We start from the raw sequence: 12,350 nt of genomic DNA on the forward strand, positions 1-12,350 counted from the left end.
TCTGTTTAACTTCCCAGAGGCTGAGATAGAAGAGAGGAATTCTGCTATGGGGCGAGAAAAATCCCAAACAGGAACAAGAACCAAAACTCAGACAGAAGATCTTTTGGCAACCTGGGACCAATTTCTCATACTTACTTCTGAATGACAGAATAATGGTACCTCTGATCAGTTCCACAGCCTGTAAAACCAAGCTTATTTCACCTTTTACACTCAGCTAGGACCTACCTGGAGAACGTATTGTCAAATATCAGTGTGTATATTCCAGGGTTTCTGACTTTCACCTGTCCTCTGATAGTTTCCTTATGAGAGTTGCAGCGGGTCATAGGAATAAGAACCTGGAATTCAGTACAAATCAAAATGAAGCTTAGTATTTGCCCCATAAATTGACATTTACCATCAGAAAAATATTTAGACTGGAGCTATCTTGAAGCTCCCAAAGTGCATATGTGCCTGCAAAACTATTTGTTTTCACAGATTAGCATTAAAAATTCACCCAAACTAAAATCTCACTTTGATAAACTAAAATCTCACAGTTTTCCTTTGATAAACTCTTTACATCACTAAGCTACAGCTACAAATCTGTTTTAGAGATAGAATCAAATCCTGATCTTTTTAATGTTAATCTAAGCAAGTTTACTAACATCAGCAGAGCTACATTAAATCTATACAAATATATACAAGAGCGGGATTTAGCTAAATATGTATTTTAATATAAACTTTTATACTGCCTGTATTATAAAATATCTCAGCAAATCTTGTTTATCTAAGCTCACAGCAAAAGTGTGTGTAACCGTCTATCTTGCTGTAAAACCCTCGCAGAGACAGTTGTCAGAACAGCAGCAGATGTAGATCAAGGACAACCCTAAAAAACCCAAAGTTATATCAACTAGATATATCAAGATGGAAACAACATTCACTCTTCATTCAGTTTTCAGATTAAGAAAAAGATTTTACAAGGAGCTAGTAACTGCAGAGTGAATTAACGCATGTCATATAAATGTCTTACTCCTCCAGTGAAATCACAGCCTTAAAGTTCCCCCTGCCACAATGGGTTAAGCCAACAGCTGCCTTGTCTTCATTAGAATTCTGCAATTAGCTGAGTAACTTAGATTCACTTACTCCCTAATCCTCATTAAATATGGACAGTGCATATAAAAGCTGGTACCTTGGGCACTGGCAAAGCAATTTTGTACACCATCAAAACACTTAAATATATGCCTCACTGTAAGAAATGCAGGTAACCTTGTCAATTTATTTGTCTCCTTGTGGCTTCTGCTTAAGAGCCTGTCAAGATCAGCCCTAAGTACCTTACAAATTAAGTAATATCAAAGAGGGAAAAAATAAGAATTTTGAAGGCTCTCAGATGCGACCAATAGAAGCTACAGCGCTTTTCAATTCAACTTTTGCAGGCAACATTAAGGATGTACTACAATCTCTAAGGCAGTAAGGAAACAAAGATCTTACTTTGCACTGATCCAGTGGTGTGTCTTCTGATTCTTGGTAGACAACGCTGAAGGATATGCTTTTAGGGTCTGATGAAAAGATCCAGCTAATTGTTAGGCCCATCTCTGTAACGGTGATGGGAATGATACTGTAGGTGCTGGATTTAATGAACAGCTCCCTGTTGCTTTCCCCAAAATTTAAGATCTCTTCCACTGTAAGGGGTAATTTGATCCTTTGAGGGAGAAAAACACAATAACTTTAAGAGATCCAATCTGATTACTCAGACAGAAACAATAATCATAGCTTTTTAATTTCCATCTACCATGTTTCCCTGAAAATAAGACCTCCTCCAAAAATAAGCCCTAGCATGATTTTTCAGGATTTTTGAGGATGCTTGAAATACAAGCCCTACTGCAAAAATAAGCCCTAGTTACAGTACATAAAAAGTCAATTTAAATAGTGTCCAGGTAACTATAAATGTAGTAAAAAAGTAAAATCTTTTGGAGCAAAAATTAATATAAGACCCTGTCCTGTTTTCAGGGAAACAGGGTATTTGAGGCAGACTCCACAGCAACTTGAGGACAGGCCCACAAGATTCAGGAAAATTCAGCCTTGGATGAAGGCAAAAACCACAGAAAAGATGACAGATATCAAGTGCTTTCACTGCTCTGGCAGATGTGCATATTGTTCACTTATTTATTTTATTTGAATAGAAAAATCTAGTGCTTGAATAAAGCTTTTTAGAGTTACTATGATTAAAAAAAAAGAGTCTACTGCCCTCTGCTGTTCTTTTTAAACAAAAATTTAAACAAAAATAGTTATCCAATTTATTCACTTCTCTTGATATCATTTGTATAGGAAATAGGGATCAGGGGTACAGAGGGGACAGATGGATGCAATGTGAACAACAGCTCTATCTAGATCCTCTGAAGCACCTAATGCTGCTACAGCCTGGTCTGTTTTACCCAAGAAAGCTGCATAAAAGCTGACTTAAAGAACTTCCAATTAAAAAGGAAGTTCTTAGCACCTAGATGATCCTGTGTTCTGAAGCATTGTGTTATGTTACCTCATTCTGATATCTATTTCAGATTGCAAACAGTGTAGCCCTTAAACAGGGGAAGGAGAATGCTGTTTGCTTTCTTCAGGGGAAACCTGTAATTTCTAAGAGCTGTGGATCTCACCTACATTACCCTAACTACAATTCATCATATCACTCCTTAGGTGAAATAAATTGTTTTCAAATCAACAAGCTCACATTAAATCACAGTACTGTGATTTGTTTGTCAGCAGCTATCAAAAAACAACACATTTACCAGAAGATATCACACAGTCACCACGATGATTTGATGTTCTAGAGTAAAGGGCAAGTTCAATTTCCAGCCATGACTACACAGTGGTTAGGGATCACAGCTGATTTATTATTATAACTATGGTACTCTGGTCCGAGAGTAAGCTTTATATTAAGTTTTGCTTACCTTGTTACTTTGCCCTCTTAGCTGCAGCAACTGCTGAGGTGTCTCAGGTGATTTTTGATTTTAATAAACTAACAATCACTGTTGGTTTTGCCCTACAGCCTAGCTGTGATTTTAGTTATGGCTTCATTTACCTGGTTCTCTGAAGAGCAGCAGCAGGGCTGAAACATGGACTAATTTATCTCCCTGTAGTCAAAAGTTTAAAACCTTCCTCATAACTAAGCAAAAATATCAAAGCTAGGCTTAAGGGGAGAGTGAGCAAAGAGGAATTTCTCCAAGTCACAGGCATTTTCATACGTTAGATTCCCTTCTTGGCTGTGCATGTGACATGCTGTATGGCTACTGCATGTAACTATTAATTTCAGAGAAGGATACACACAGAGAATTGCGTACACACAGTTCACAGAGGTTGAGCAGAGGCTCAACTGAACATTTGATGCTATGGCATATATCAACCAGAGCAGGCAAGGCAATTTCTATGAGTTCACCAATAAATAACAGAGACATGCTCCAAAAGGCCATGAATTCCCTCCCTGTGACAAAGGTCTTGACGAGCACAGCACTCTCTGACCTTCCCTTGCTGTTTCTTCCAGAGAATACTACCACTACACAGCCTTCTCTCTAACCCCACCTCCTGTTCACAGCACCTCCTGCAATAAGAATAGGAAGGAAGGTTTTCTAATGTGATGTGGACCCAAATCCTTCCTTCTTATTTCCCACTTGCGCTAAAGTTTTGCAGGACTGAAGAGAGAGGACCTGGCTCGTTTCTGCTGCTCTGCACAGTTGAGCTATCCTCTCTGCTCCCCCTCAGACCAAACTCTACTGTGAGACACAAGATATCAGCTCTTCCAGGAGTCTGCAAGACTTGTGCTCACATGGCTGGTATCTGAGCTCAGCCTTTGCTCTTTCAGCCTGGTAGTACTGAAACGGTTCTGCTTACATGATTTCTCCTGACTTCAACAAGGATATCTCAGCATCTTGAGCAACTTGCCACTCTTCCGATTCATCAAAGGTTGAAGAATTACATGTGCTGTTTCTAGGACAAGGAAAAAAAAAAGGAAAGCCATGATTCTCTGAGCAGTATGTGGTCAAACAGCATCTGCATGCTGATGCCTTCCTGAAACAGAAACATTTTGATAAGTCATGATACCAAATTCTAGAATTCTTATTTTGCATATTCTAGTGACAAAACTGGGTAAAACTGCAGCCATGTTCAGCTAACCATGGTATACAAATGTAAAAATGTCCCTGTCCTGGTTTCATGAGCTAAGAGGAATACATATGTCCAGAACATCTATCCAGCAGTCTTAAGATAAATTCTGTATTGAGATGCCACCAGGTGGCGGTGGAAATCTTGAAAGAGGGCAGACACAAACACAACAGCCTGGACTTGTCCCTTGAACAAAGCTCACCCAAGGATATGATATTTGCCCTGGATTTCATCTGTGAGGTGTTTTACAAACGCATTATCCAGTTCCTTACTCTGACAATGGTACACAAAACATATTTTATTGTTGTAGAATCACTACCATGTATCTTCTTTCCATACAAGAAATAACTGGATGATTCAAACACAAATATGCTGAAGAAGCTGTTACAGGGTGACAAAGCAGGATGCCTCCTCCCCACCACGATGTGTCCAGGAGAGCAGAGGAAGTAGATGGGACACACCTGTCATCCACTCCTTACCTCAAAAAGGGTGCATGCTTGGGGCAAACACTGGAGTAGCACCAGCTATGAATTACAGGGCTGAGACACAGAGAGAAGAATGAGTTTGAGGGTCAGTAAACAAATGCTGACAGTTTTCAAGTAAGTTAGAGCACCTCTAACTGATACTTTGCTTCTCTGCATCTCAGCAGGTTGATAACTGAGACAATTAGGCTGCCATTCCCAGAAAAAAATGCCAAGGATTCTTATATACAGAGAACCAACCGGTGGGTTCCTTCCACAAACCAGTGGAATCTAATAAAATATAATATCACTTATATGTCCTTCTGAAACACCAAGTGTAATAGTGTAGCAAGGGCATAATTGCTGCACATTCTGTAATTCTCAAAACCAATGCACAGTTCAGCATTTTCTTTCAAATACTACAGGACCTTGCTCTACAAGCAGCACTGCTGAATAGAAGGGCAGGAGAAAACAGTTCCAGGTACCAGCACCTTCTGCTGGTCATCAGCAGCATCTGAATATACTGTGTCAGCATCTGCAACCATGTTCGAGTTTAGAGGAGTGACACTTTTGGTTGGAAATAGGAAGAATTTACTGTTATGACTGAAAAATAAGCTGCATCTACTGTCTACATGTTTTCTGAACTCAGAAAGCACTGTGATCTGTGGAATTCTCTTATTTCTGAGGTCCCTTAGGTAACTTTTGACATCTTCAGAGTCATACCACTACTGTTAATACCCTAAGGACACAGCTGTGACCTGTAGGGAAGACTCAAACCTGTGACTAAATACCAAAACCTGAGCTATAACCAAACACTATCTGCCGACCGAAATGTAGGAATGACATACTACATCTTCGTCCGTAAAGGTTAATATACCTATGTAAATATTTAGCAAGTGATACAAACAATTTCATCGTCAACTATCTTTACACAACTAGATAAGAAAACTGATTCTGAAAAAAAAAAACCCCAACACCTAGAAAACTAAACTATATCTTACAAACCTATATATATGTTTTGCTTGCACGGTGGCAACAGCAACAGACCTCATGCTGTGATCTGATAAACTCTCCCTTCCCAGCAGCTTTAATTTCATTGCCTTGAACTCACACAGACCAAAAGAACCACAAGGCCACAAGCTTCCCAGAAGTGTCCAGCTCCACGACTTATTATATTATGCAGTGCTATTAGAGTTCTTTATTTAATCCATTAATTTCACCTTTCTCTTGGGACCCTGAAATGTAAATTAAATCCCAGGATCAACACATTTTCCATGTTCTCCTCTAACACGTGATTTTCCATATTTTTGCTGCTGCAACTTAGCACATGGTTAGGTGGTTATCTTGCCACATGGCTGCTCTAACCAACAAATTCACTGCAACTTTCACTATAGGCTAAGGGAATGCTAAGTCTCCTACTTTATCTCTTACACTCAAGTGCATGACAATCACAAAGCAAATCTTCCTTGTCTTTATGATATCCCATTGAGTCCAATGGTCTAAACTGAGGTCTGGTAGCCTATGCAGAAAATATAAGAAACACAGTTTCATGATTTAACTGGAACTCTTGTCCCCCTGACATGAGAATTTATTCTTCCATGACCTATTCACACTAGGTGGCAGCATTAAGCACATTCCTGCAGTCCCCAGCTTATGAATTTGCACCCTCTGGTGTATCATGACAAAGGGATATTTCTGTGCTCCAAGTGACAAAATCCAAAATATTTTGAGATTTTTTTTTTTTAGTATTGTGATATGGAAGAGGTTTGGCAAAAGCTCTGATATGAAGACAGCTTTCATTCATCAGTTAAACGCTGCATTTGCAAGAGGTTCAGACAACAGGTTTCGAAATAAGCAATTTGGGATTACGAGGGAGCTTTCAAGTCTCCTCCCCAGCAGGAGGCAGCAAACAGATGATTACTGCAATTAACAGTACAAATACTGGCAAGCTGCTGCCCCAGATCCTAAATACTGCACAGTCTGTATGTCAGCAAGGTTACAGCTAGCTCTGTGGGTATCCCTATTTTTTTTCTAGTTGTGAGGTATTTGCTCCCAAAAATGAGCTGTTTTTTTCCTTAGATATCTGTGCATTTTCTCCTTGCACTGTTATTTAGAGGCTATTGCAGGGAAACTGAGGCAGAATTACAGCACTGATATAGCAGAGGCAGTTTCTGGCTTGGGTTTACACCACTATTCACACCAGGGGCCGCAGGTCCTTTCAGCGGAGCTGCTGCCCAGCCCTCAGTGCCCAGCCTGTTCCCCTGCAGAGGCTGCTCCGTCCCAGTGCCTGCAGGTCTCTGCAGCCAGTGGGGTTTCTGCACACAGGGGGCTTCACAAGTACACATTTACACATTCTTCAGACTGACCTGTCCAGGAGTAACAGCTAGTCTCTCAGCCCTCTCCCTGAGATAAACTCACACAGCCCGCCTCTATTTGTACCGTAATTCCTAGGATACAGTGACAGCAAAGCCATCTCCTGCAGACAAACCAAGGAAGGTCATCTAGTTGTAACAGAGCTATATGTATGCAGACACAGGGAGCAGCACAGAATCACAGAATGTTAGGGATTGGAAAGGACCTCGAAAGATCATCTAGTCCAATCCCCCCCACCGGAGCAGGAACACCTAGATGAGGTTACACAGGAAGGTGTCCTGGTGGGTTTTGAATGTCTCCAGAGAAGGAGACTCCACAAGCTTCCTGGGCGGCCTGTTCCAGTGCTCTGTTACCCTCACTGTGAAGAAGTTTCTTCTCATATTTAAGTGGAGCCTCCTGTGTTCCAGTTTTGTCCATTACCCCTTGTCCTATCATTGGTTGTCACCGAGAAGAGCCTGGCTCCATCCTCGTGACACTCACTCTTTACATATTTATAAATATGAATGAGGTCACCCTTCAGTCTCCTCCAAGCTCAAGAGACCCAGCTCCCTCAGCCTTTCCTCATAAGGGAGATGCTCTACTGCATCATCTTCATTGCCCTGCACTGGACTCTCTCCAGCAGTTCCCTGTCCTTCTTAAACTGGGGCAGCAGCCCTCACCATTCCTGTGCCAGAGAGGGCTTCTTTGCGCAGGCCATCAAAAAACATTTTATGCAAACACAGTTTATGAAAAAAAATGGGAAACAGGTTAATTCATGGTTAGGCTATGTATGGGGATATAGCGGAAGATTTGGCGAGGAGATTAGTTAAATATAAATATGCTCAAGTGACTTGCACCTGTCTGTACAAAAAGCACATACATAACACTAATTGTTTTACTGACTTTGTGTGCTTGACGAGTAGAACCTCTGTGTTAGATAACATAGGCCTGTGAGAAACTCTAGGCAGCTTATCACTATGTCTGAGATTCCTGCTTTGTTGTGAGAAAGAGCGGGAGACTGCGCTGGCCTGAAGCCTTGAAATACAGGTGAGCTCAGCAGGCCCAGGGATCTTCCAGCAGGGCTGAACTGACCAGCGCCTGTGTCCCCGCTGGTGTCACCTCTGCCTGGGAGCTCAGGTGTGGCTTTGGAGATCCCCCAGTAGAGAGGTAACTAAAATAAAACTTGCTCTTTGCAATGCATTCGTGGCCTCTGGCTCTTCTTGCAACGTGCTTGCATATGTGTACACAGGCTAACAAGCTGAAATAAAGCATCTGAGTTCCTGCTGATCCTGACTGCATGATAAAGGGTTAAATAGTGCTGAACCTGCAGTCATTTTTGGTAAATAGCTCATTAGAAGTTACACAGAAGTGATCCCAGGGTACGTCATGTATGGATAAGGGCAAATTGATGTTAGGAGGATATTGGTCTCCATGGCGAGGCCACCCCTGCCCATAGAGTCTGGAAAGGAGCATCTCTGGTAACTGAGGAAGCAGCAGTTGCAATGGAGTCCCTGTGAACTAGGCTGGCAGAGCAGCTCAGATGAGCCCTCCGCAAATGTATGATAAAGGCTACAAAAGCAATTCTGAACACTTTCTGGTTTTAAGGAATTGAAACAGGCCTTGTTGGCAGAAAGGGCTGATTGCTGGTCCCCTGCAACTCTGGGAACTTTAATCTTTTCTGAAAGCAGATATTCTCACTAGTTTAGGGTACATATGCTACCACATACCTGTCACTTTATCATCCTCATGCCCTATTCTGCATCTGAAAATAACTGCTAAAAGCAGGTGACTGTTGCAACGTATTGTTCCTCTGTTGGACAGGAATATTTAGCACCTTGAGAATATTTAGCACCTTGCTGCAGGTTTGTTTCTCTAAGACAGAGGAATTGCTACCAAATGCAATGAAGCAGAAGGGAGAACTCAACTTTAAAGAGCATTACAAGGCCTTGCAGTTCTTGTGCAAGTAGTTTTCTTTCAGTAAAAGATGCTGTATGGTTAAGTCAAATTTGGTGGTGTTTTTTTTTTTTTATTTGTAGGTATGAAATTCAAGTACTCAGAGGTACAAGCTAACTGCTCTACAGGACAGAGTCCCAGAAGCACTCCAGCAACTGTACCACAGGCTGCTACAAAGATCTATCTGCGTGGGCTAGCTCCTCTGAGTACTGCCTTCCTCTCCACCAGGATCCATCCATGAGTAAGGATACTACTTTTCTACACTAATCACCGCTCTTGAAGCTGTCTCCAAAGGCTATCAAGAGCAGTGCAGCTCACTAGGGAAGTGAGCACAGCTAGGAAACGCATCTAGAAAACCACCTGCTATAAAACTGCCTAGAAAATCTAGAAAATCTGGCAACTATTTACCTTTTATTTACTTTTTTTTTTTTTTTTTAATGACATAGGTAGCCTGCATGAAAGAGGAAATACAGTCCCATTAGTAAAGACATGGTGATCAGCTTTAGGCCAGGCTTAGTCATGATACTTCAGCATTTTGTTTCAAAGATACTACAGATTTTAGTTCAGCTCATTCATTTTATGAGATTTCCTGGATTATAAACAATTTTCAACTTTCATGCTGGGTTTAATGTGTGGTTGTTTGTTTGTTTTTTGTATTTTCCACTTGGAAGAAGGTCTCCACACACACTCTAGTGTTCATCTAACATCTCTGTAATAACACAGCATTTTCATCTGCCTCCCATCTAATATCAGGTTGATGGTCTGAATCTCTCATATGCACCTTTGTATCTTACTCCTGATAACAGATCTCATGTTGCCAGACGACTAGAGCCCCTGTCAACACAAGGGATATCATACTGCACATGGCCTCTAACACTGAGCAGTGTTTCCTTAGACACAAACTCTCACACCCTAATTCCGACACATTCTTTGCACCATGACATTTTTCCAGTCTCTTTTTCCTGGCAGCACCTTGGCACTCTGATTCCCTCACCATGAAACTCCGGATTCCTTAATTGTTCTCCTGTCTTGTTCCTGCAGTCCCTCCTTCCCACCTCTGGCCTTTTCACTTCCCAGTGGGAGGCAAAAAGGTGCGCAGGGGGCAGTGCAGACGGGGGCAGAAAGTACGCAAAAGCTCTTGCAGAGGACAGAACAACCCAGAGGTGGAGACTGGAATAGGGAAAAGAAAGCAGGGATGTTGGAGAGGAGCAGAGGCTGAGCTACATACAGCTGTGGGCTGCCTATGATGAAGGCAGAGTTGGGTCCGGCTCAAAGTCCTTTGCATTACAACTTTGAAATATCAGTTTTAACCTGTTTCAAACCACTCTTGCAGTAACACTGTCACTCTGGATGTTCCTTTTCTCCCCATTAACACTCCTTCCTACCAGATCACTGCAACTCAGTGGTACCCAACCCTTACAGGCACCATTGTGTCCATGTCACGTTTTCCCCCTAGAGAACAGCTGCTTAGGCAATCCTTTTCCTTGCTACACAATCTATCTTGTTTCTCCCACAGTGAAATGGTGCAATACCCTCAAAAACAAAACCAGGAAGGACTGTGCTGTGCTATCATGTTTGTGTGGCAAGTAAAGCTGCTATCCCAACACTGCTGAGGATGAAGAGCTGTGCTCCTGCCCTCACTCCTCTCCCTGGCTGGTTCTGCACAGGGCAGCGAATGCTGCAGACCACTTGCAGTTCCTTCTTTTGGCTACGTTTGCACCCTGCTCTGCCACGTGTGTTGTAATTAGGTCAGGAAAGACTGTTATGAATCATTACGAAAGAAAGAATACAAACCAAAGCAACCACAGTGCAGACAGGCTGAGATGTCTTTTCTACCAAAAGCAGTACTAAGGTGTGAATAAAACTCTTTGTTTCCATACCAGAGTAGTGGCTTTTTTTTTTTTTCTTTTTTTATACTTCTGCCACCAGTGCACTGGTTTACCCTGGGAACTTCGACCCAGTGCTATACAATATCCCAATCTTTGTTTTAAAATATCATATGCAAATGTGAATGCTTTAGAAATAAAAGTTTAAAAATACGACACTTCAAAAGAGAACCCATTAGCCTTGAAGTAGCAGGATGTACCACAATTGCACAACTTATCTCAGCTTCTCACACTAAGATTTCAATCAGGTTGCTTCAAACTCACATAACAGACCTGAAAGCATGAAGCGACTCCTGCTTAATCCTAACATTCAGGAAAGAGCTGCTTTGAGGTCAGAGTTATGCTGGTAGAGCATTTATCTTATCTTGCCACACACCTGTGCAGCTTATGACCAAGATGAGTTTTATTTGGTTCTCAACTGACCTGTGTCTCAAAATTTGCTGTTATGAAGTAATGTCGTTGTAATAATTTCACGTCACTTCAAGGAAAGAACTACAGGGGCAGGGTTAAGGGAAGAGAACAAGTGAAAAACAGAATAAGACTACAGTAGATATCAAAAGCGGGACAAATAGAAAATGTCCTTTAAGATAATTCGCTGCTTTGAGCACCAACTCATATTTCCAGTCCAGCAAGGACTCACACCCAGAATAAGGCAAAGTTGGCATGAAAATTGCAGCCACACACTCCGAGTAAGGCTGTAAGAAACTATGTCAACAGAGCACGTCTATCACAGATCTCTCTGTCTATTTGGACCACCCAGTCTCCCTTCTCTTCCCTCTCTTGGCTGCTTGTCTCCTTCCCTTTTAGAGCTGCACCAACTAGTTCAAATCTCTGGCAAAAAACGAATAGCTTGGACTATTTTCAGCAGACTCCCAATAAAGAAGTCTGGCCTGAAAACTTACTTATTTGTATGCATTCCTCAGACACGAATCTAGCAAGCACAATCTTGAATCCTTTGTGTCTTCTGCGGACACAATATCAAAGCAAATTCTACCCCATATATTAAATTTCATGCAAAGAGAATATTATTGGGATTCCAGTGGATTATTATTTGTACTTCAAGACTACCTGAAGTCTCCACATAGAAATCAGGCCACATTTAACTGGACACTTTCAAAAAAAAGAAAGATCAAAGGCCTATGTGAAGTCAAGATGGTTCAGCAGTCCAGTATGGCCAAGAAGTCTGCAGCAGTGAAACCAGTAGCTCAGAAAGTTCCTGAACTGCAGATCCTGCGAAGGTAGAAGAAAACACCCTGGGAAATTATCAGTACATGTGCTATGGGTTGCTGTCAAAGACAGGACAGAGGGTTAGTGGAACCTTTGCTCATATTCAGTACAATGGTTCTGGCATGTTTATCTTCAAACACCTGCGGTATCAAATGTGGTATTATCTGCTTGTACGCTAAGCTAGACTCAGGCTTTGGGTACACATATATTCCTCACCACAGAAACAAGTGAGGAAACTTCCGTGCTCCCATAATCAACACTGCACTTTGTTTTTTCTCTTGAACACGTACCACACGTATCAGTTTCTGCATGTCCCATAACACAAAACCACACAATGAACACGCGA

At 41.7% G+C, this 12,350-nt stretch overlaps 1 protein-coding gene across 8 annotated transcripts in view; it reads right to left on the reverse strand.

Annotated features, from left to right (window-relative positions):
* Positions 1 to 12,350, reverse strand: part of FYCO1 (FYVE and coiled-coil domain autophagy adaptor 1) — a 48,094-nt gene that overhangs the window by 4,109 nt on the left and 31,635 nt on the right. For all 8 annotated transcript variants that reach the window (XM_082046152.1, XM_082046159.1, XM_082046154.1 and 5 more), the window contains exons 15-17: positions 3,856 to 3,951; positions 1,465 to 1,675; positions 226 to 335 (exon numbers count right to left, since the gene is read on the reverse strand). In XM_082046152.1, coding sequence (XP_081902278.1) covers positions 226 to 335; positions 1,465 to 1,675; positions 3,856 to 3,951 — 417 coding nt within the window. The remainder of the gene's footprint in view (positions 1 to 225; positions 336 to 1,464; positions 1,676 to 3,855; positions 3,952 to 12,350) is intronic.

This window comes from Streptopelia decaocto, assembly GCF_964273445.1.
Source record: "Streptopelia decaocto genome assembly, chromosome: 2".
Classification (NCBI taxonomy): domain Eukaryota; kingdom Metazoa; phylum Chordata; class Aves; order Columbiformes; family Columbidae; genus Streptopelia; species Streptopelia decaocto.